General features: G+C 42.4%; 2 protein-coding genes across 2 annotated transcripts; both read right to left on the bottom strand.

Annotated features, from left to right (window-relative positions):
- Positions 1–10,879: 10,879 nt before the first annotated feature.
- Positions 10,880–13,352, bottom strand: LOC4348006 (uncharacterized). The gene is made up of 2 exons (XM_026020693.2): positions 12,170–13,352; positions 10,880–11,393 (listed from the first exon to the last, which is right to left on the bottom strand). The coding sequence occupies exon 1, from the start codon at positions 13,218–13,220 to the stop codon at positions 12,708–12,710; it is 513 nt and encodes a 170-aa protein (XP_025876478.1). The 5' UTR covers positions 13,221–13,352; the 3' UTR covers positions 10,880–11,393; positions 12,170–12,707.
- Positions 13,353–22,597: 9,245 nt separating this feature from the next.
- LOC107279016 (U-box domain-containing protein 21-like) lies at positions 22,598–24,183 on the bottom strand. The gene has a single exon (XM_015757893.3). The coding sequence runs from the start codon at positions 24,126–24,128 to the stop codon at positions 22,746–22,748; it is 1,383 nt and encodes a 460-aa protein (XP_015613379.1). The 5' UTR covers positions 24,129–24,183; the 3' UTR covers positions 22,598–22,745.
- Between the last annotated feature and the right edge of the window lie 1,487 nt (positions 24,184–25,670).

Below are 25,670 nucleotides of genomic sequence, written 5' to 3'. Positions count from 1 at the left end.
TCTTCAAAAAAGAGGGGAGGTCATGCCAAAATTTCTATTGAATTTATTTTGGTGATTACATATAAATCGGAGGTGCCTAAAAGGTTTGCAACTTCATCCTCCAATGTTTTTTTTTGTGATACTACATTTGCACCTATGTTTTGCACACTTTTTTTGTCTCCAAAATTTAGTTGTAATTTGATCAGGGAGAAAATGTGTGTGGGGAAGAAAGAATATATAGAAATTTAGTTCATTTGCTAAACAAGGTTTTATAAAATAGTTGAGAAGGAAAACTCTAGTGAAAGTTAATATTAAATAATAGAAAACAAACTAAAATAAAAATTAAAAGAAGTAAAACACATTAAAATTAGTTTAAAACTTTACAAATAGTTTTTAAGAATTATTTGGTGTAATATTTTATGATTTTTGTATGAATAAAGATATCTTATAATTATTGTATGACTGTCATTATTGTAAGAATAATTATTTGTGTGCGGTTTTTTTGACTCATGTAGATGGATCGGCAATGGATGTACGCTGACCGGCGGTCCAAAGAGTTTATTGACGGCGTGCACTATTTTTTGAGAGTGGCCGAAGCTAACAGGCAAAGGGGTTTTATTTGTTGTCCATGCAATAAGTTTAAGAATCAGAAGGAGTATTCTGCATCCAGGACTATTCATTTCCACTTGTTTGAGTCGGGGTTCATGCCAAGCTATAATTGTTGGACATCCCACGGAGAGCAAGGTGTTGAAATGGAAGAAGATGAAGTGGAAGACGACAATATTCCGGACTTTGCTCAGTATGTTGGATTTGAAGGAAATCAAACGGGCGAGGAGGAAATAGCTGCTGATGGTAACGACGTTGCGGATGATCTTGGTCAGATGTTGCAGGACGCCAGGGAAGACTGCGAAAGTGAAAAGGAGGCCCATAAATTGGACAAGATGTTGGAGGACCACAGAACTTCGTTGTACCCAGGTTGCGAGCAGGGGCACAAAAAGTTGGATACCACTCTGGAGTTGTTGCAATGGAAGGCAAAAAATGGGGTTAGTGACAAGGCATTTGGCGATTTATTGAAACTCGTCAAGAACATTCTTCCGGGGGGAAACAAATTGCCCGAGACAACGTACGAGGCTAAGAAGATAGTCTGCCCGTTAGGACTGGAAGTTCATAAGATTCACGCATGTCCGAACGATTGTATCCTATATCGCGGTGAGGAGTATGAGAACCTAGAAGCATGCCCTGTTTGCAAAGCACTACGATACAAGATTAGACGGGACGATCCAGGAGAAGTTGACGGGCAGCTAACAAAGAAGAGAATTCCTGCTAAGGTGATGTGGTATTTCCCTATAATACCACGGCTAAGGCGTTTGTTCAGGAACAAGGGGAATGCTAGAATGTTGCGATGGCACGCTGAAGAGCGTCAACAGGACGGGATGCTGAGACACCCCGCCGATGGTTCGCAGTGGCGAAACATCGACAGAAAATTTAAAGAATTTGGAAAGGACGCACGAAACATACGGTTTGGTTTGAGTACGGATGGCATGAATCCTTTTGGAGAGATGAGCAGCGGCCATAGCACTTGGCCCGTTACGATGTGTATCTACAACCTCCCCCCCTGGCTATGCATGAAGAGGAAGTACATAATGATGCCGATTATTATTCAAGGCCCCAAGCAACCTGGTAACGACATCGACGTGTACCTAAGACCACTGGTCGAAGATCTTAAACAGTTGTGGAAGAAGGAAGGTGTCCCCGTGTGGGACGAGGACAAACAGGAGGAGTTTAACCTACGAGCGCTGCTGTTCGTAACCATCAACGATTGGCCTGCACTTAGCAACCTATCCGGACAGTCCAACAAGGGGTACAAGGCTTGCACTCACTGTATGGATGAAACAGAAAGTACGTATCTTAAGCACTGTAGGAAGGTTGTATACATGGGTCATCGTCGATTCCTTGCAGCAAACCACCCGGTACGGAAGAAAGGCAAGCACTTCGAACATAAGGCCGACCACCGTACGAAGCCTAAACATCGCAGCGGGAAAACAGTGTTTGCTATGGTTAAAGATCTTAAAGTAGTGTTCGGTAAGGGGCCTGGAAGCCAGCATATAGAGAGCGAAGATGGTCACGCGGCGATGTGGAAAAAGAACTCTATATTTTGGGAGTTACCATATTGGGAATTCTTGGACGTACGCCACGCAATCGACGTGATGCACCTCACTAAGAACCTTTGCGTAAACCTTCTTGGCTTCCTAGGTGTATACGGAAAGTCGAAAGATACACTGGAAGCACGTAATGATCTGAAGCATATGGAACAACGCGGCGACCTTCACCCGGAACCAAAGGAGAAAGGAAGCCATTACTTGAGTCCAGCCAGCTACACTCTTAGCAAGGCAGAGAAGGAAAGTATGTTTGAATGCTTGGAGAGCATAAAGGTACCGTCTGGATACTCCACGAATATCAAGCGAATAATAAGCACGAAGGAGAAGAAGTTCACAAACCTAAAGTCTCATGACTGTCACGTGTTGATGACACAACTGCTACCAGTTGTAATAAGGGGTATCCTTCCAGACAATGTCCGGGCAACAATAACAAAGCTATGTGCATTCATGAACGCAATTTCGCAGAAGGTCATCGATCCGGATAGATTAGAAGCCCTTCAGAATGAAGTGGTGCAATGTCTCGTCAGTTTTGAGTTGATATTTCCACCTTCATTTTTCAATATAATGACGCATCTGCTTTGTCACCTTGTGAAAGAGATCCGTATTCTCGGGCCTATGTACCTACACAACATGTTTCCTTTCGAGAGGTACATGGGCGTTCTGAAGAAGTATGTTCGTAACCGTGCTCGTCCAGAGGCAAGCATCGCCAAGGGTTATGGAACAGAGGAGGTCATCGAATTTTGCGTAGAATTTATCGAAGACCTTCGCCCAATCGGGGTACCTGAATCACGCCATGAAGGGAGACTACGGGGAAAGGGAACTCTCGGAAGGAAAGCAATAATGACGGTAGACAACAATTTATTCCGTAAAGCCCATTTCACTGTTCTGCAACACTCTTCATTGGTAGCTCCTTACATCGAGGAGCACTTGGCTCTAGTTCGCGCCAGGAACATCGGTAAGTCCGATGCATGGATTACACGGCATCACATTGATACTTTCCCCGCGTGGCTACGACAACATCTCATGGGTAACGAGTCGATCAACCAACAACTTGCCTTCCTGGCGAGGGGACCGTCTGGGTCGATCGCGACATTCCAGGGATATGAGATCAATGGGTACACATTCTACACGAGAGCCCAAGACATGAAGAGCACGAACCAAAACAGCGCTGTTCGTGTCGATGCCATGGGACACGATGGAACAACTGCCACGTATTACGGTGCCATCGAGGACATATGGGAACTTGACTATGGTCCTCTCAAGGTTCCTCTGTTCCGGTGCCAATGGGTTAGGTTGACTGGTGGAGGCGTAATGATTGATGACAGTGGGATGACAACTGTTGACCTTAACAAGGTTGGATACTCGGACGAACCTTTTGTCCTTGCCAATGATGTAACACAAGTCTTTTTCGTGAAGGACATGTCTAGCAAAGGAAAGAAGGGCAGAGGGCCTGATGAGCCTAAGCGTCAAGTGGTTCTCCCAGGCAAAAGAAAAATCGTCGGAGTTGAGGACAAGACTGACGAGGATTACGATCAGTTGGATGGGCAACCCCCTTTCACGGTGACGATTGACCCTAGCATCCTCCTATCAAATGAAGACACCCCTTACTCACGCAGCGATCACAAGGAGGGAACAATAGTGAGGAGAAAGTACGTGCGGTCAACCGTCACCGCCGATGTAATGCCGTAATTATTGTGTACACGATGTAAACTATTTTGGATGTATTGATTATCCATATAAATCAATTGATGTATGGCATATGTTAATTACGCACGATTATTAGAGGTTTCAACAAGTTTAAATCATGTATATGTTAGTTATATGTGATACTTACAATTTTTAAAAGTTTTAAATCACACAGGTGGCAATTTCATATGTATGTTAATTAGAGTTTTTAACATTTAATTTACTAGCATTCATATGCTAATTATAATTGACTAGAGGATTTTTAAAAGTTTTAAATCACGCAAGTGGCAATTTCATATGTTAATTAGAGTTTTTAACATTTAATTTACTATCATTCATATGCTAATTATAATTGACTGGAGAATTTTTAAAAGTATTAAATTTAATATATTTTTAAAACTATCATTCATATATTAGAGTTTTTCACAATTTAATTTACTATCTTTCATATGCTACTTATATATGACTATTCGAATTTTTAAAAGGTTTAAATCATGCATGTGGCATTTACATATGTTAATTAGAGTTTTTAGCATTTAATTTAATATAATTCCTACGCTAAGTACATATGATGATTACAATTTTTATTAATTTTAAATCATGCAGTATGTACATTAATATCTTAATTAGAGTTTTTACCAATATAATAATATCATTCATATATATGCTAAGAATATATATATATATTGGAATTTTTATTAATTATAAGTCATATATTTGCTTATTACGATTTATCCACTTAATTTATTACAGACAAAAATAATTTTTCGAAGTAATTGTCATCAATCTTTGTACTTTAAATAATGTTAATGCATTAACTTCTATTTTATAAACACATATGTAAGCGAAAATCATATGCAGTGCTATAATCTTTAGTCCCGGTTCTTAACCCTAACCGGGTTTAAAAAGAATTTCGAAATAGCGGGAAAAGATATTTACTCCCGGTTGTTGAGAACAACCGGGACTAAAGATCTTTTCTTTACTCCCGGTTGTTCTCAACAACCGGGACTAAAGATATCAAGATATCTTTAGTCCCGGTTGTTCTCAACAACCGGGAGTAAAGATTTTTTCTTTACTCCCGGTTGTTCTCAACAACCGGGACTAAAGATATCTTTAGTCCCGGTTGTTGAGAACAACCGGGAGTAAAGATCCAGGGGTATATATATTCCCGGTGCGCCCTCGTCTTCTTCACCAACACTTAAACGTTTTCGGCCGATCGATCTCTCTCGGCCTCTCTCCTTCGCCGCCACTGCCTAGGGCAAATCCCCGCGCCGACGCCGCCGTATCTCGCCGTCGTCTCGAGCTCGTCGTCCTCGCCGCCGCCTCCGCCTCCTCCGCTGCCGCCGCATCTCTGGGGTGAGAGCCGCCGCATCTCCCTTCATGCATCTCGATCTCTCTGATCTCGATCTCTCTCCGTCGCCTTCGACGCCGCCGCCTTCGACGCCGCGCAACGCCACCGCCGCATGCCAACGACACGCCGCCGCCGCCGTCGCCACGCCGCCGCCGCCTTCGCCGCCGCGCGCGCAATGCCGCCGCCGCCACGCCACACCGCCGCCGCCACGCCACGCCACGCCACCGCCGCCATGCCACGCCGCCGCCGCCACGGCCCCACAACGCCACGCCGCCGCCGCCGTCGCCACGCCGCCGCGCCAACCGCCGCCCTGATGCCGCCACACCGCCGTTAACGAACGAGAACGAGAACGATCGAACGAACGAGAGCGAGAACGAACACGTCAACGTACGTTGCCGCGACAACGTGAACGAGAACGAGAACGATCGAACAAACGTGAACGAGCTAGGGAACGTGAACGAGCGAACGAACGAGGACGAACGTTAACGTGAAATGCAATATATATATATATATACATGTATATATATATACATGTATATATATATATATATGTTACTTCGCATTTATCCTAATACATTTTTTTTATCTTGCAGAAAAGACGTGTTGTCGGAGTCGTCCGTCAAGCCTGAGTGGAAGAGCTAGCCCTAGAAGGAATTGGAGCAGGCAAGTGACGTAATAATATAAATGATTGTTATATTTGTAATGCAATTAATTAAGATTATTAGACCTGTAATTAGACTTATCATATAAGATTGTGTAGTGTTCTAATATTATTTGAGTTTTAATATAAGATTATTTTATTGCAAATTAGACTTAGTATGACATTATTGACTACGGAATTGGTGCGACTCCTAGGAATTGACTATTGTAGTCTTAATTAGACTTAGCATATACGCACGAAACACTTAGCATACATTACTATTTTAGTCTTAGCATGTAATATTATTTGAGTTTTAATATAATATTACTTTATTTGTAATTAGACTTGGTATGTAATTATTGCTACGGAATTGGTGCGACAAGTAGCAATTGACTATTGTAGTCTTAATTAGACTTAGCATATACGCACGAAACACTTAGCATATACATGACTATTTTAGTATTAGCATGTAATATTATTTGAGTTTTAATATAAGATTATTTTATTTGTAATTAGACTTAGTATATAATTATTTACTAGCTAGGGTTGTATAATATACGTCACCTAGACTTAGCTTATATCACGATTTGTAATTAGACTTAGCACGTAAGGTTGTGTAGGGTTCTAATATACGACATTTACACTTAGCATACATGACTTAGATTGTTAAAACATAAATGTCTCGTGACTTAGCAGATGTTTCTTGTATCAACAGATGGCTGACCGCGATGAGGAACAGATATTGTACGATACAATCGCGGAGGGAAGCAGCCAGTACTGGAATGAAGAAGAGGGGAACGAGGATCCAAACCAGTACTTGAACGAGGAAGGGAACGTGGAGAGGGATACGGAGGGGAACCAGCAGGGGCACGTGGAAAGGGATGTGGAGGGGAACCAGGAGGAGGAGGCTAGTGGTAGTCAACCCTCCGTTGGACAGAAGAGGGCACGCGGGCAACGAGGTGCAGCGAAGAAGCTTGAGGGTCGGCACATCATAACGGAAGTGGAAGAAGATGGACGTCCTAGTGCCCCGGCCGAAGCCGCCAAGAACTATGTACGTCACAGCGGTTGGGTTGTGCGGGATAACGTGCCTGTCAGTACGGTGTACTGGCGAAGAACAAGGGCACGCGGAGATCATGAGAGCTTTATCCCAGATTCGGAGAAAGAGATGTTGTGGACCACAATGCTCGAGACATTCACCCTTCCTGCGGGTACAGAGGACAAAGTGAAAAGGTGGACTCTGAAGAAAATGGCAGAACAGTTTCAGAGCTTCAAGGGAGATCTGTACCAGAAGTATATACTGAAGGGGCAGACACCGAACTTCGACACATTCCCAAAGCTAAGGGATCACTGGGACGAGTTCGTTGCATATAAGACAGGTGAACAAGGGAAGGCGATGATGGAAAGAAACAAAGAAAATGCAGCCAAGAAGAAGTACCATCACCACTTGGGGTCAGGAGGCTATAGCGTCGCGATGCCGAAGTGGGAGCAGATGGAGGCTAGCTTGATTGAGAGGGGTATCGAATCGGCAACAGCCAATTGGCCGGAACGATCGAAGTTCTGGTACTATGCTCACGGTGGAACGCTCAACCCAGCTGATGGCTCACTGGTCTTCGGCTATCAGATACAAGAGGCTGCGCGACGACTAACAGATGCAGTGGAAGCCTCCTCTCAGGGCACGTTCCGACCAGACAGAGATAGGGACGAGCTGACACTCGCCCTGCAGACTCCAGAGCATCCAGGACGAACTCGAGGGAAAGGGGTGATTCCTTGGAAGATTGGTTTCAAGGAGGACATCCACACGTACAGGAGTCGGATGAGGAGCAAGAGAGATACCGAGGCGAAGATTGCAGACCTAGAGTTCCGGGTATCGAGCTACGAACTCAACATGCAAGAGGAGGTGGCAAGGAAGGTTGATGAACGCATGGCCGCACATCGGTCCCATGATCCCCAGCCGACCATTCCTCCTGCAATGGTGAGCCCGTCAGGAAACCGTAGCAGCTGCGCCTCAACGGGGCAGGTAGGATCACAGAGCATGGACGCCATGCAAACACAGGACGAATCGACCTGTCCCGTTGATGACATCACTCAGCGGACACCATGTGAGCTGCATATTCCTTTGAAGAACTTATCAATAAAGGTAAGATTTAGCCATTCCGCTAGTTGCTGCTTATATATGTTGATTACTAATAAATAATCTCTCACAACATGAAGGTGGCGTCGGGCATGGCCATCCCAACGGACCCTTCAGGTACTTACCACTGCAGGCCGATTCCAGCAGGATACTCCAAGGTCGAAGTTGAGTTGGTCGAAGGCGCGTACGAGGACCTCGAGCTGGATTACCCTGGAGGAGACGGTGAGACGCATCTACGAGACACATGCCATGCCATTATTCTATGGCGCAGGCGGTACATCATCCTCCCTGGGCGACAAGCGGCGTCTCGTGCACCATCTCCTCCGGCTCCGCCATCTCCTCCTCAGGATCCTGCACCGTCTCCTCCTCATGCTCCGCCAGCACCGTCTCCACCTCAGGCTCCAGCATCGACTCCTCAGGATCCTGCACCGACTCCTCCTCGTGCTCCTACACCTACTCCCCCGCAAGCTCCTCTTCCGGCACCTTCAAAGTCAAGGGCCCCCCCAGCTCCACCGCTTGCCCACATAAGGGCAACAAAGAAGGCGAAAGTTGACGCCGCCAAGAACAAGGACCCGGGGTACGATTGCACGCAAGAGGAGCTTGACGCTTACGTTGCATCAGAAGTCAAGAGACAATTCAAGCCTCGAAGTCCAGAAAAGAAGATTCCTATAGACCCCAGTGTCAGGAACTTCTTCAGGGGTATGTCTGCATCTGTCAAGGAGGCCATCAAGCTATCGGACTATGAGCGAACGCTGAAGAAAGCATCTTCTGGAAAGTCCAAACCAGTCCCTCAGCTTGGAGAGCAACCAAACCAGGAGATCGAGCCGTTGGTGACCGGTAAAGAAATGACGATAGAACAATTTATTACTGACACCGGTCTAACTACGGATCAATTGCTAGGAGTCGCACCAATCGAAAAGGCGGAAGTGAAATACATGTACGAACTCGGTAAACCGCTTGTTAAGCCTGAGCTGCTGCAGTCCCTACCCACACAAATGTACAAGTTCCATCAGCTGTACATGGAGATGAGCGCCACCGGTAGAGAGATGATCGGAGCGAGGATCAGGGACACGGACTTCTTGCAAGGAGATGACATTCTCTGGATCAATTTCAGGGGAATCTACGAACTATACCAGCTGGACGCCCTCGACGTCTCTATTATGAGTTGCTGGATTTTGTAAGTATATCGTTCAGTTAGATTTCTTACTATACGTCTCCTTTAATTAATTAGGTCCTTGTATATAAGTAGACCATAGAAAATAATATACTCCCTTTTATCGTTGTAGAATGGAGATTCAAAGGGCCCGACGGCGGAGGGTTTTCGATACTGGATTCATCGACCCTCGGAAAGTAAACGTCGCAATGCTCGACCAATATCCACAAGAAACAGAGGACAATCTCGTCCATCTCCTGAAGGCGCAGCATTACAAGACGTTCATACTGTTGCCATACAACACAGAGTTAGTTTAATTTTACTGTCTTCCTACATACCAAATTTCATTCCCGTACGAACTTGCTAAGTGTTTCATATGTAATGCATCCCACGCACATTGCAGATTCCACTGGGTGCTTTTACTCATCGACCTGGAGGCCTGCACCGTCAACGTATATGACTCAATGGATAAAAAAGAGTCTACGTTTGACAAGGTTTTCGAACTTATAGACAGGTACCATCATAAGTTCCTTTGTTAATTAAGAAAATCTTGTTATGTTAATTGCTACTACGAATCATAGCTTTAAACTCCATGTAGGGCTTGGTATCGGTTCCGTCATTTGGTCCGCGGCAAATGGAGAGAAAGACTTAGGCGGAAGTTCAAATTTCCTGTGAGTACACATGCTCTACATTTATATTTCTCCGATTCAAATACATACAAGTGTATATTAATTAGATCTCTCGTTGTTTGTCATTTATTTGTAGTGCGCAAAGCAAAAGCAGGGAACTAACTTGTGCGGCTATTACGTGTGCGAGTATTGCCACTGCCTTGCAGACCAAATCATCACCACAAGAGAGCTCGATGTACGTACAAATAAATTCAAAATTTCATTACGTAGCGATTTCTTGTTTAATTACTAATCAATTTCATACATTCATATAGTTTATTCGCATGAGGGATAACCTGACCACACACAAGGAATTTATCGCGGCGGTTCAAGAACAACTCATGGGATTCATCAACGAAGAAATCCTTGATCCCAAGGGTGAATTCTACTACGACGGAAACACAATTCACCGGTCCTTAGCTTCTGAGCTAGCAGCGAGTACTACTACGTCAAAATCGTAGCTAGCTAGGACATATAATGGATTGTAATTAATACATGACTACATATGTTTCTATATGCATGTGTACACATTTTCTATAATGTAAATATATTGTGTTCATATATATATCTATATACATATGCATTTGCATAACATATATATGTATAAATACATATATATATGTATGCATATATATGTATTGAAACATATATATGCATGGTTTATATATATATATATATAAACCATGCAGCAACAGGGGCATGCAAAAAAAAAAAAGGTCAGCTCTATCTTTAGTCCCGGTTGGTAACACCAACCGGGACTAAAGATGGCTCAGCCGGCCACGTGGCTGAGCCTACCAACCGGGACTAAAGATCGATCTTTACTCCCGGTTATTTCACCCGGGACTAAAGATAGCGATCTTTAGTCCCGGATTGGTACTCCCGGTTTGGAAACCGGGACTAAAGGGGGGTTACGAACCGGACTACAAAGGGTTTCTCCACCAGTGGAAATCACCATAATTCATAACTTCGCAGGTTCCTCTGTTAAAAGGATTATTGATCTATGCATGCTTGACTTTGCTGCTCAAAGGAGAGGTGACATGCATGATCCTTGCCATGATGAAAGTATGAGAAGGTTGCGATCTTAGATGCTTCATTTCGATTGAGATAGCACATCAGACCTATAAATTTTGATGTTGTATTCTTGTTCTATTGATGTAGTAGTACACAACACTAAGCTAATAAAGTTTATTTGAGGAAATGTACATGAGTAACATAACGTGTGTTTTTGTGCTTATGTCGTCTCTAGACTAGCATAAGAGATGAGATATTAGAGGATTACTGAAAAAAACGATATTAGAAGATTATTAAACAAAACGCAAGACTAGCCGTGAGTTGCGATGTTGTTTGATATGAGAGACAGTCTTGGCATCTCCAAATTGAAGCCTTAACGTGAAAATCTTCGAGAAAAGTGAGTTGAGCCTTAACGTGAAAATCTTCGAGAAAAGTGAGTTGAGATGTTGTTTGTTGCGATGTTGTTTGATATGAGAGATGGTCTTATTATCTCCAAATTCAAGCCTTGAAGTGAAAATCTTCGAGAAAAGTGAGTTGAGATGTTGTTTGATATGAAATTTATTGCATCAAATTGAAATTTCTTCATCTTCTAGGTGTAGATCAAACTCTGGAGCCCTGTATAAGCAAACAATCTGTCAGTCAAACAGATTCTTACTCGGTTTTTTACATGTGCAAGAAACACTAGACTCCTGCAACATGGTATTAATATTATTATGAGTTAATAAGATTATATGCCCATGACATATTCTACCGACTGCCTTAGTGCCGCCTTAGTGCCTAGCACTAGGAAAAAGCTGTATATAAAACCATGGCTACTTCAAGTACTGAAGTAGTAGATAAAACTAGAGTTTCTCAGCACAAAAGGAAGAGGTACAGTAATATCAAATATAAGAAAAACACTATTCTAGTTCAGTGCAGTGGCTAGATATCCTACTGGCATGAAAAAGAAGGAACAAGATTTCCCGCCTCCTCCACACCTCTAGGTTTCCGTCCCTACTCCACCCCGACCCTCGTTTTCTTCTAGCTTTTGTCTCCCTTCTGCTGTTGTGGATGCTTCTCCTGGACCCTCTGCCATGTTCAGAAATGCTAATCATGGCACCAGGCAAAAGCATAGATATGTGCTGCATCCAGGATTGCCTTCCTCCCCTCCCTAATGCCCCCACCTCTCTTCCCTCCGCTGCAGTACAGGTCTGTTTCTTCCCACTAATTATTAGCAACCATATTGCCATATAAGGTTAGATTTTGTGTATAATGTCGCCCCGCCCCAAGCCCCAATAGATAGGTGTGGTGTTAGATAGGCATATCACCTCATCTGATATTGTAGCATCGATACAAAACATAATTTGATTCTGTTGGTTCTGAAATGTACTGGTTTACAGACAAGCAATTACCTGCAGTATAGAAGCTCGTGTAGGGATAGAATGAAGTGACGAAATTGCTTTCAAAAAGATTCCTGAACTGCAGCGAATCGAGCTGAATCATAAACACGCCAATAGCCGTCAGCACAAAAACTGCATTGCTCTCCGCAGCAACCATTCAGAATTGGCCATCCTCTCCCACAACCGGATGCGCTGTCCACTCAAAATCCCAATCCCAAGCTTGCTATCTTCCATCGGGAATATGAAGCTGCTCGAAGGGCGGCTATTATCCGGAACATGCGCCAGCCCTCCGATTACAGACAGGATCTGCTTGTCCAAATTGAACTCAAGGATGCAAATAGGGCGATGAATCAACCAGCAAAGAACATTCCCAACCATGGTGCTAGTACCCACTGAAGAAGTCCATTGTGTAACCAATGTTGTTGAGGCGATATCGCCCCATGTACCGGACTCCGAATCGTAGAGACAGACAGAAATTTGTGTTCGTCCATTGTCAATGAACACCAATGCCAGCTTGAAGGGGCAATTGCCGTGCACATGGACATGGCCATCATCGGCCGCCGCGGACGAAATCACCTTGGTTGATGGCGAATTCCGGTGGGAACGCCACGGCGCGGCGGCGGCCGGTGACGGGGTCCCACACGAGGGCCTCGAGCCGCGGCCGGTTGAGGAGGAGGGCGAGGGCGTGGCGGCAGCCGAGGAAGGACAACCGCTCGCCGGGGCCCTGCCTGAGAGAGAGGCGCTCGGCGGTGATGCGGTTGGGTGGATCAAGCGTGGGAGTGAACAGGGCGTCGCCGTAGTCGTCGATGAAGAAGCCGAGCAGCGGGGGGCTCCGGTGGTGGTGGGCGCGGAAGCGGCGGAGGAAGACCGGGCCGGCGACGAGGCGGCGCCAGCGCTTGCAGACGAGGGAGGCGCGGAGGAGGGACGACGGCTGCGGTGGGAGGCGGAGGAGGATCTCGGAGAGGAGATCGTCGTCATCAGCAGGCGATCGCGGCGGCGGCGGCGGTGAGGTTTCCGGAGAGCAGGAGTGGGGGCGGTGTCGAGCCACGGAATCCTCACCCATCTGGTGCCCCGGCGATGGTGTACGGAATGCGAGCGATTCCGACGGCGGCGAGGTCGCCGTCGCCGCCGTCTAGGGGAGGGACGAGGCGGCGGCGGCGGCGAGGCTAGAATGGGAAGGGGAGAGAAGCAGGCTGGGTATTTTGCGGGCTTTTGGGCCGTTATCTCAGCCCAAAGGCACTAGTTTTCTTTTATTTTTTTTTAAAAAGTGTTTTAAAACGAATGATATTTAAGGGAACTCCTAATGCAAACCGATATGAGGGATCTACCGCTACCTTCAATCTTGCCGAGTTCATATTCGAGGATAAATACTAGATTAGGTCATCCCAAATATTATACTCGTGTGATACTGATATATAAAAGCAGCACCAGTTTCGGTCAATAGGAGTAGAGTTATTACCTATCAGATAAGGGCTCCGAATTTGTAAAAAAAATTCTTGTCTCCCATCTCTTTTATATTTCCAATTACCGTAATCACGGTCGAACCCCTCGACAAATAATGCTTCCAAGAAAACTTATAACAAAAGTTTTGAAAATACCATAAATAATAGTAATAACAATGCAAAGCTTAAAGTAATATACTTGTTAATATGATTGAAGTATGTGTTTTTATCAAAGAAAGTAACAAACAAATAATTTATTTGGGTAAAATGGGACCTTTTATCAAATCTAGAATTGATGTTCAGCCGAGTGCCGACCTCTCCCGTCTCTTCCCTCACTTTCCACTTCGGCACAAAATCGACATGGCATATGTATATCCATGGACTAGTTCATTTAATACACACCTAAAAAGTGTTTACCAAGAAAACGTGTGCTTGGTCTATTTTGCCGAAATTGCTAATTAGTGCGTATGCACCATAAGCTTAACTCGCGCGCGTTTCTGGCCCATACTTGTACATGGCCCACACACTCCCACTTACCCATCGCTTCCTCTTTTTTCGCTTCTTTCCTGCCGAGCGTGCACAACGGCTGTTTCTTTTTTTTTTAAAATCTGTCCCTTTTTTCTCAACACGTGTGATTCTTTTTGCAATATTTTATAAATAGAATCTTTACCTCCAATTTCACCTTAGAGTTTTGAATTTGAGTTGAATTTTTTTTAAAAAAATTAAGTTGAATGTTTTGAATTTTAAGATGAAAGTTTTTAAATTTAAATTGAATATTTTGAATTTTGAGGCGAAAATTTTAAAATTTGAGTGAAAAGCTTTCAAATATTGACTTGAATTTTTTTAAGTTTGAGTTGAAAGTTTTCAGATCTAAGTTGAAAGTTTTTAAGACTTGAATTTTCAAATTTAAGTTGAAAATTTCAAAAAAATCTTGAGTCGAAAGTTTCAAATCTTGACTTACAAGTTTTCGAACATAAATTGAAAGTTTTAAATCTTGAATTTAAAAGTTTGTTGCAGCTAAATTCCCGTACATATCCCAATTTATTGTGTCCTAAATAAAAGGAATAAATTGTGCGGGCGGTTATTTTTCCAAAAAAAAGAAAACATAAAAGAAAAGTAGAAATGTTACTCGCACTGCTATTCCCGCGCGCGAGTTAATCTCCCCGCGCGCACACACGGGGTAGGAGGCCCCCTATTTATGCAATATATTTTTATGTAAAGTGTAGTTTAGATATTATGGCAACATTCTAATTGCAGTTTATACTTATAATATTTTACTCCCTCTATTTTCAAATATAAATATTTTTAGATTCGAATTATGTATACAATATATATAAGCATTCTAGAGTAGTACTGGTCTTATCAATCACTTGTCATTGAGATTTGTATATATCTTACTCTCAACTTCCCTCCCGCTCTTGACCGCCCCTCATTTACTGAACCATCACTATAGTCTTTTCTTCTCGAATCTTAATATCTACTTAAAGAACCAATAAATATTTATATTTGGAAATGGATGAAGCAGTAGATGTGCCTTCTTGCCCATAGTTATTGGCATTGCTGAGAAAGGTTGTGAGAAAGAAACGTTATCTTAGTCTACATCATTTTTATCCCAAAATAACTTTACTTTTATTCTGTTATCTGTCATCGGTCCATAAATCGATGAGCTTTATTAATTCCTTCCATACTCATACCTAATATTTACCTATCAAGCCACCAATACTATTTTTCTATTAATAAGTGGCATTTTGGTCATCTTGTCTCTACCTTGTTTTGTACTACCTTCGTCCCAAAAAAATTGCATTTCTAGCTCTAAGGCTTTGTCCTCTAAAAATTGTATTTCTAGCCATGTGGGGCCCAGCAAATTGATTCATCTAGATAAGTTTCCTTAAGTTCTCTCAGCTTGTAATTTAAGTATGCTAATTATATGGGTTAATTCTCTCAAACTTTCTTTTAATCATTTGTATATATGGAATATGTGTATGCAATGGGTTCATTAAATAAGGTCATTGTGGTCATTTTCTAATCCTACTGTTTTGTCCTAAATTAGCTAGAAATGTAATTTTTATGAGACGGAGGGAGTATCTATATGGTTAAAATTAAAGGTATTTTGGGAAAGAGTGAGTAACAAATTACAGTGCCAACTTTTCTTTCCCGAAAAGGAGATGCACTGTTTGGTTTGATCCTATTTTAGGACCTTAACTTTGTTGACTGATCTACTTTGACCTGTCACTTGTCTCCAAGCTCGTCCAATGCATGCAGATCCTTTGTCACACTGACAAATGGGATCAGACATGTCTAAAGGAAAAATATCAATAGATCTGCACCCCAAACTTCAGAGTTTTTAAACTAGTTTGAAAAATAATTTTCTTGCAATGGATTAGGTATTTGGTTTATCCAATCATTGAATCTTTATGTACACTGTTATGTTGGCAGATCAGGTCTTGTTTTGAACATGTGAATCTTCCAAGGTCTCTCTGGTTGTCTCTTCTGGTCTCTGTAATAGGTGGTAGGGATTGACTGGTAAACAGCTCAACCAAGAACCAACCACCCATCCATGATGTGGTGGTAGTTTCGCAAGATCACCTTAGACTGGTTTGAACACAACAAAGTTTGACCAAGAATTTGAATAGGCAACGAGAAGCCTTACATGTATATGTTTCACTAGCTTCAGTTCAGGCATGTTTATTTTTTGATCAAGCAATGCATATCAATCAAATTCACACATACTATTGGGAGGTGTTTATGGCCCCCCACACCCTGAGTAAGGTAGAGGAAAATCTGCAGTTTGCTTATTAAAAATTCCCCACACCTTAGACTGCAGTGGGGAATACTAAAGAGAGGATAAAGTTTGAATATGATGGCACCACGATGAATAGTTTTTGAGATAAAATATATAATGGCTCATGTATTCTTGATGGTGTGGGTTCACCTAAAAGCCCCTTTATAGCATTATAGCTTTAAATATATAGAAAGAATGGATGTAAATATACAAATATGCAAAAATAAGTTTTGCATGAAGAAAAAGGACTTTATTTAGCCATTATGCGAAAGATAAATTATATGCAAGTCAAAATTTAAAATTATTTCAACGATTCCATTATAAATTCCATGTTGGATTGCAATGATTTGTATTAATAGACCTTATTATAAATATTAATAGATGACATTATCACCAAAAGTTAAGAGAAATAATGGCCATTGAATTACTGTACAATGAACGGTTCAGTTTGGTGTATCTAAAAAGAACTCCACACAAGAAGTTCTGTTGCTTGAGATTTATGTTTCATCCTAAATGTTAATCTATTTTATCACATACCTAAATTAAACTCGGCTCACTGAAGGCACAAACTAGGTGGGCTCAATCTAGGTTTTGTTTATGTTTATTGTTTCATCTCACAGTGAACATTGGTGTCATTGTTCATATGAAATTATGAGGTGTCCACCTTTGAAGATAGTTAAGAATGCAGATCCTTCATTGTTTTCCTCTGATCTTTCTTCTCTAGGATATCTAGATGCTGTGTTTGGTCTATGGTCTTCACTTAATACTGTTCTTATTCTAGATTGGTTGGTGATCAGAAAAAAACAAGTAAAATATGAGGAAAAGCTAGTCTATATAAATTAAAAATATGATGCACTCCCCTGAAACCTTTGGTTTCTCTCCCCATGGATCCATAGCTTGTGAGAACCACGTATTCGTGTCATGGTTTGAAATTTTGGGTATTTTAATTGGACCCTATCGGTAAGCACAAATCTCCCCTGTTTTTTTTTGGATTTTTTTCAAATATTTATGAATTTGTTCATAATTTGTTCAAATTTCAAATAGTTTCGGACAAAAGACTCCAAAATTCATGAAATTTTTAAAATTTGGCAACAACCGAAATTTTAGTGGTTACCGAAATTGCAAACTCGGATTCTTGTACCGATGTATCTTGCATAATATTTTTTGGTACAAGCTGGTAATCTTCTGGAGTTTCCTTTCTAACTAGTAAAGGCACACACTGAACTATATGCAAGGTATTTGATAAAAATATGAAAACAGTATCAATGCAGTATAATATAAAGCCTCCGTAAAAAATACTCCCTCTGTTTCTTTCTGATGATGTTGGTTAGTACTGACCAATGTCAACCATTTCAAAACGGAGGGAGCATACAATGCAAAACAACAAATTTAAAAATCATAAATAATATTACTTGTTTGATACTCTAGGGTTCTTCAGCTTGCATCCTAGCTAGGATGTGCCATATATATCTAGCTTACATAGTTTTCAGATGCATGGCCTTGTTTACAAACAAGTTTTCAGATGCATGGCCTTGTTTACAAACAGTAAAATGCTTACCTTTAAGCAAAAAACTAGTTACATTTCCTATATAAATTGAAGCAGCAACGTGTACGTGCACGTAAACGTAGAATTCAGATAGTTTGCAGTCACAATAATTCAGTTATTATACTTTAATATTATTCTTTCATCCTACCCACATTGGTAGCAACAACACACATCTTGCTTTGTTGGTTGTTTCCAAGTGGTTTTTGTTTTTACAGAAGCATGCAGCACCTGATTTTGACCACTACTGGGTATGTGTGTCTAGACCCTGACCTTGATGATTTATGTTGAGCAATGCATGCAGCTCACTTGGTTTGAGTTTTTCCTTCTGATGGTGATCCAACGTATTAATTTTTCACAAGAAGTTTTGGACTAATTTGATGCACCTCTGCGAGTTACAACGGCGCATTCCGATACCCTGAAGACAGAGGCAGGTAAGTGGTTTTGATCTGCTACTAGTCTAAAGATAATCTTGCCAGTCAAACATGGTGATGCCTGGAGATGCAACACAGAGGTAACTGAATATTCAGTGAATATACAACAAAACCTTGAGAACCATTTTTTTTCAGAAAATGGAAATGATTTACATTTTCGATCTCTACCAACAAGCACACAGTTATAGGATCGTAAAGGGCCTTTCCCACCCCAAAAGCTAGCCTTGAGGTGAGGGGCTCCCCCACTTATATCTTAGGTTCTTTACCCTTCCACAACCAATGTGGGACTATTCAACAATCTCCTCCTTCACACATTGGTGTCCCTCAGCCCTTCACCGCCCCTCCTTCACACATTGGTGTCCCTCAGCCCTTCACCGCCCCTTCACCGTATGCGGGCCCCACCGGCCCACGGTCCATCAGGTATACGGGCCCCGCAGGCACCCACGGTCCATCAGGCCTTCACACGTGTCCATCGGGCCAGAGATGTTAACCTAGGCAGGCTCTGATACCAATTGTAGGATCGTAAAGGGCCTTTCCCACCCCAAAAGCTAGCCTTGAGGTGAGGGGCTCCCCCACTTATATCTTAGGTTCTTTGCCCTTCCACAACCAATGTGGGACTATTCAACAACAGTCAACAAATAAAAAGACTCAAAGTTATGGGAAAAATGCCCATTTTTTCCTCCTAATAATATCAAACTGAAATACCGATTAGAAAACACGTAGAATCTATAACGATATTCTAAAACAACTATGCCATCCAGAGTGGAATAAAAAAAAACCTAGCTACCTATTCCAATAGTATAGCTTCATGCATATAGGATAGAGCTAGCTGAGCTGATCTTTCATGTACAACGTAACAACAGGAGTATTTAATAGTTGATGACGACGTCTTCATCGACAGGCATGGAAGATTATTTCAAGCGTTGAACGAAGAATTGTCTTCATAATTTTCCACGATTTTGAATCCATACCACAGATTGTAGCCTCTATGCAAATATTTAAGATGCTATTTGATAGAAGATACTGAAAAGGGTCCAGAAGGAAGGCGACAAACACACGAGTTGATAGTGCCCTCAAGAATACAGTGATAATGGGCAAATGGGCATAGACTGAACTCTCAGGATATTGAGAATATATGTAGTGAACTCTGAAAGTCGAAAAATGGGAATACTTTGACCAAAACATGAACGACAAAACCCAATCAAACATATTTATACGTGTGACAGAGACATAGAGTGACCAGACACTTACAGCATGTGAATATCTATGGTCTATCATTAACCTGGAATCTAAAAAGGCAAATAGTATTTGAGCCACAGAAGCCTTGTGCCAAACATAAGAAATCCAGAACCTCTTGGAAGCATGACCATGAAAAGTAGAGTGCCAAATTCTAGAAATAGGATTATAACATATTTTTGGGCATCTAAATAATGCATAGATCTTTCAAGTCTGTCAGATTTATCATGACTTTATAATTGCTGTCTTGGCATGCAAGATATTCCACTCTGATTTGTCACCATTGAGTTGGATTCAAGAATCTTTCGTAGAGAAGGGTTTCTCAAAATGTTTAACTGAAAACTACATGGAGTATAATGCCTCAGTAGCAAATATAATACTCCCTCCGTTTCAGGTTATAAGACGTCAAATTACTCTAAGTTTGACTAACTCTGCAAAAAAAAGGTAATATTTATAACACCAGCATAGTTTTATTAAATCTATAATTGAATAAATTTTCATAATATAGGTTAAAAATATTACTATTTTTTTACAAAATTAGTTAAACTTAGAGTATTTTGACTTTGACCAAAGTCAAAACGTCTTATAATCTAAAACGGAGGGAGTATAAGAGCAGGTACAATAGCAGGCTATAAGCCAGCTGCAAACGTATTTTAAGGAGATAAATGAGGAGAGAGAGGTGCAGCGGGCTACAGATTTGTAGCCAGCTATAGTACGGACTCCAAGACGCAGTGTGTGTATGACAGGTGGGACCAGTTATTGATAGTGTAGTATGTAACTATTGTATGAATGAGTTATTAGATTGGCTATAGATAAAATGGAACTAGTAGTTGGCTATAATATTGAACTTGCTCTAAAGCAACATTCCAGTGGTAACTCGGTAAGTAGTATTAATTGTTTTCCACTTCAAAGATTTTAGCAATCATCCTTAAAAGTACCAACATGTAGCATATAGCATTCACAAAATGCATTGCCCCTACTTTTGAAGCAAACAATATATCTCTTAGGGGAATTAAGCAGAGTTTAGTTGTCCTCCTAAATGATATAAAGTACCGACATATCATACATAAACTTGGAACTCAGACGCTTTACAGTCAAAAGAATTCAGTTATGTTGTGACTTTATTTGGCTTTGAGCCTACCACATTGGTAGGAAGAACAGTTATCCTGCTTTGTTGGCTCTTTCCAAGTGGTTTTTTGCAGAAGCATGCAGCACCAGTGTTTTGACTACTACTATTATGTGCTTCTAGATCCTGATCTTGATCTGTCATGACAAGATAAATGCAGCTCACGTTGTATTGAGTTTTTCTTCCTCGTGGTGAGCTAATGCATCAATTATATCATTCAGAAGTTTTGGGATGATCTGAATCATCTGCTGCACTTTCGCGATGCGAGTTAGAATAGAAGCCTACTAAGTTGGATTATTCTGAAGAGAGGAATGATGCATGTCTGGTTCTCTGCAACTTGTCTAGTATTTTGTAATTCAAACATGGTGATGGCTGGAGCAGCACTCAGCTATTGAATTATTCAGAGAGTGAATAAACAGTCCGTCCTTTAGATAAACATAAGAGATAAATCATGTTCAGCTGACTAGTTAAGATTATTATTTTGTTCCCCTGATGATGTTGTCATTGACTAGATGTCTGGATTGAAAGATTAATCAAAGTGCAATAGTTTGAACGATGAACGATCGCTATCATATTCCACAATTTTGAATGCATAAGATAGATCATGGACAATAGAACGATCATGTTTAATGGAAGACATTGAAAGGATGGAAAGGAAGCTGACAAACACACAAGCTCACAGTGATAATGGGCAAATGGACACTAGACTGAGCTCGAAGCATACTCAGACTGAACTCTCTGTGTGCAGAAAAATGGGAATATACTTTGACGAAATGTTGTTGATCATTGTTGATATGTATGAGGAGAAACTAACAACATGTCAATATCTTTGGTCCCATATATGATTAAGACTAAAATACGTCCTTAAACATGGATCAGAATGCTGCTTAGGTCCATAATCTTGCAAATTGCTCATTTAGGTATATAATTGGTTTAATGTATCATCCAAGGTCTAAACACCCTTTGACGAGTCTGTGGCGCTTAGATGGTTGTGCACGGTGAGGCTAAAATGCAAAATGGTTGCCACCCAAGACTAGTAAAAGGTGCTTTGGACCTTAGTGATACAGTAAATCAAGATTACATATCTAAATATGCAATTTATAAGATTATAGACCTAAGTGACCACGATCTAAGTTTAAGGACTGGACATTGATTTTACTCTATGTTTAGTTACCTACAATATAAGACTGATAGCAATTAGGCAATAGAAGTTGGTGTGCCAAAAATAAGAAACCTAGAGCATCCTGGCATGAAGCGTAGCCATAATACGGTGCCTAATTCTTGATGTAGGATTTTGGCTCACTGTTGGATGAGCAATTTGCAAGATAATCATAACTCTTGTAGAGAAGCTGTATCATAACTTTTTTGGCAATCAACACATGACTTGCTCGATTCTGGCCACTAAGTTTGAATCAAAAGATTTATTTTTAGTTCTTTAGATAATGAAGATTTTTTTTTTCATAAATCCCTCCAAACGTTCAACTCAAACTTGTACGAAATTTGGAAAGTCGTATTTGTTCAGACTACCTAAACAAATAAGAAGTTAACTTCAAGCTAGCACATCAAAATTTTTCAGGAGTGACGAATTCTTGATGTAAGATTTTGGCTCACTTTTGGATATGTAATTGATGCATAAATCATTCAAAGCTGGCAGCTATATCATAACTCTTGTAGCGAAGCTGTATCATAACTTTATGATCTACGATGTCCCTAGTCCCTTTGAAATCAAGAAGTCACATGCTCGACTCTGGCCACTGATTTTGGAATCAAAGTTTTTTTTTCACACAGCGCTACAAATGTTAAACTCAAACTTGTATGAAATTTGGAAACTCGTATATGTTCAGACAAACAAGAAGTTACCTTCAAGCACATCAAAATTTCACAAGTTACCAATTTGATCCATAACTCATTTGCTGGACAAAAGACAAAAGATTTAAAACTTTTGTACATTTCCTAGCTAAAAACCCTCTCATGATGTAACTAATCTAAGTCATATTATCATAATTACAAGTTAGTTTTTAAGATTCAAGAAACCCTCTTGAGCCCTCTGAAATCCATGGCGTCAATGCAGTGAGCTCCTCCTCTAGTTTCATACTTGATCATCAGCTTGAGCAGCTCAGTCGCCTTCTCCTTGGTTGCATCCCTGCACCCAACCTGCAGCAGCATCATCACCTTCTGGAACGCGCCCACCTGCACCGCCTCCACGACGGCGCTCCGCCTCGCCGCCGGCGACCCCACCTCGTCGTCATCACCGTCGTGCCATTTCTTGCAGATGCGGTGGAGCGCCGAGACGACGAGCTCGGTGGCCGTGTCGGACACGCGGAACATCTTCTTGACGAGCACCGGCACGGCGAGCGCGTCGGCTTGGGCGCGCGCCCTGCCGGCCTCGGACGCCAGCGTCGCGTCGAGCGCGGCGAGCGCTTTCTCGGCCGTGCTCCGGTCGCCGTCGATGAGGAGCTCGACGAGGGACGGCACGAGGCCGGCCTCCGCGAGGCGCGCCGCAGCGTGGCCGTCGGCGAGCGCGAGGTGGTACGCGGCGACGAGGGAGGCCTTGGTGGCCTGAGGGGAGATCGGGTCCCGGATCGTGTTCACCAACACCTCGATGATCCCGTCAAGGTTGTCGCTGAGATCAATGGCGGTGGCGGCGCCGCCGTTGCGTGAGCAGCAGGAGGACAACGCGACGATCTCCCTGATGACGACCACCGCCTGGAGCCTCCTCTGCAGGTCGCCGTGCTTGGCGACGTTGGCGAGCAGCGCCACCGACGCGGCCGACGAGCCGATGGCCACGATGGCCTCCTCGTCGAGCGGCATGACGAGCACCAGCGCCGCCAGGACGTCGTCGAGCAGGACCGACGACGCCGACGCCGAGTCACTCGCCGCGGGGAACGACGCGACCGCCGCGGCGAGCGCGCGCGCCGCGCCGGCGGACGCGAGGCACCGGCGGTCCCGGTCGGACTCCCGCGCGAGGCGCCCCACCTCGCGCACCGCCGCGACGCACCTCGCCGCGTCGCCCGCCCGCGCGGCGGCCTCGACCTCGCCCAGCACCTCGCCCGCCTGCGCCGGCGTGACGGGCACCCGCGGCGTGGGGATCCGCTCGACGCCACGGCAGCGGTTGGCGACGCACCACGCCTGGATGACGCGGCGGAGGGCGTGGTTGGGGACGAGGTCGTCGGCGCGGAGGTCACCTTTGGTAACCGGGCACGTCGACGACGCCGCCGCCGTCTTCCCCGCTCCGGCGGCGAGCAGCCACGCCTCGATGCCGGCACGGTCGTAGGTGATGCCGGTTGGCCCCACGACGGGGTCGCGCATCAGCTCTAGCGATATCGGGCACCGGAACTCCGGCGGGACAGGCAGCTCCAGCTCCGCCGTACTCCGACGAGACAGCAGCGACGGCGAGGACGACGACATGGATGGATCGGGGAGAGATTGTTGAGTTGCTTGAAGAGGAGGAGATCGATTCAATGGAGGAAGAAGAAGAGAGGTGAGGTTTTATATAGGGTTGGAAGGCAACACGGCATGCAAGGAATGGAATTGAATGTTTGACCGTTGAATGGAGAAGGCCAGCTTTGAAAGCGCGGGAAAGATAAAGAAATGGCATTATTTATCTTTTATGGCCGGTAATTAATGGCAGTTACGCTGATTCGGGTAGGTAATTAATGGAAAGATAAATATTGGAGCCATCATTTCCCTTATTCGTGCAATAAGCAAAACGACATATTCGCAAGCAAAAAGTAATTTTTGAGTAAAATTTTTATATACGTGTTCTTAGCGATCTAAAAGCAAATGCTGAAAAATAAACTTCGATAAAAAACCTCAAAATCAGCTTCAAATTTAAGGTTGAAAATTTAAATTTTAGCTGATAAGTATAAACATAAGTGAAAATATTAGGCCCTATTACCCCTAAGCTTCGGATAGAACGAAAATGTTTCTTAATGTTTTTTTAATGGAGTTATTTAATTTTGAGAAATTTCGTGGGGATTGAATTGATTCGTACGAAAAATCCCTACTTTTCAATACAACTATTATTTAAATTGTGCATACATGCATTTGTTAAGCCGTTGTTATGCCCCTATATGTGAAATGAGTTTGTGGGATCAACAAACAGATTTTTTACTAAAAAAAAGGATAAAATATTTGAACATGGTAACTGCGAGTAATGCACCACTACTCCATCTACTTTCCCAATACTATTTCCATATCTACATAAATATCACAACAGGCTAACCATAATTGTACATTGTATTAGAGAATAAAAAAAATTAAGAGCCAGCGTCTTGTAGATGTAGATATGGAAAATGTGTTTCGGGAAACACGGGTGGTATGATGGTTGGAAGCTAACTTTTTTTACGACCACCTAACTTGCCAAAAGCATGAGAATGCTAATTCGCGCGCGCGTTGTCGGCGCGTATTTCCAGCCCACACAGCCTACGCACGCGTGCGCACGTTTCTTTTCTCTTTTTTCTTTTTTTTTTGCGCAGTTTGCTACCGCCGTTTCTTCTTTTTTCCTTTTTTTTTCGCAGTTCGCTGCCGCAAGGGTAGGAGAAAAATTCGTAATTAGTTTACTAGTGATTAGTTTCCTATTTTTACCAGTGATTAATTCACTAGTAATTTTTAAATATTTACTTAAAAATTTTCAAATCTCAAGTTGAAAGTTTTCAAAATTTTCAAATCTGGACTTGAAAGTTTTCGAATCTCGAGTTGAAAGTTTTCAAATCTCAAGTTGAAAGTTTTTTTTTCAAATTTGGACTTGAAAATTTTTAAATTTCAAGTTGAAAAGTTTTCGAATCTGAGTTGAAAGTTTTCAAATATCGAGTAGAAAGTTTTTTAAAATTTAAATCTGACTTTAAAATTTAAATCTTAAATCGAAAGTTTTCAAATCTAACTTAAAATTTTTTCGATCTGTTAGTAAAAAAATCTCAAAAAAAGAAAAATCTTCATAATCTTTCCTAA

Source organism: Oryza sativa, chromosome 10 (assembly GCF_034140825.1).
Source record: "Oryza sativa Japonica Group chromosome 10, ASM3414082v1".
Lineage (NCBI taxonomy): Eukaryota > Viridiplantae > Streptophyta > Magnoliopsida > Poales > Poaceae > Oryza > Oryza sativa.
Note: the sequence above shows the minus strand (reverse complement) of the source record. Positions and strands in the feature narration are given on the sequence as shown.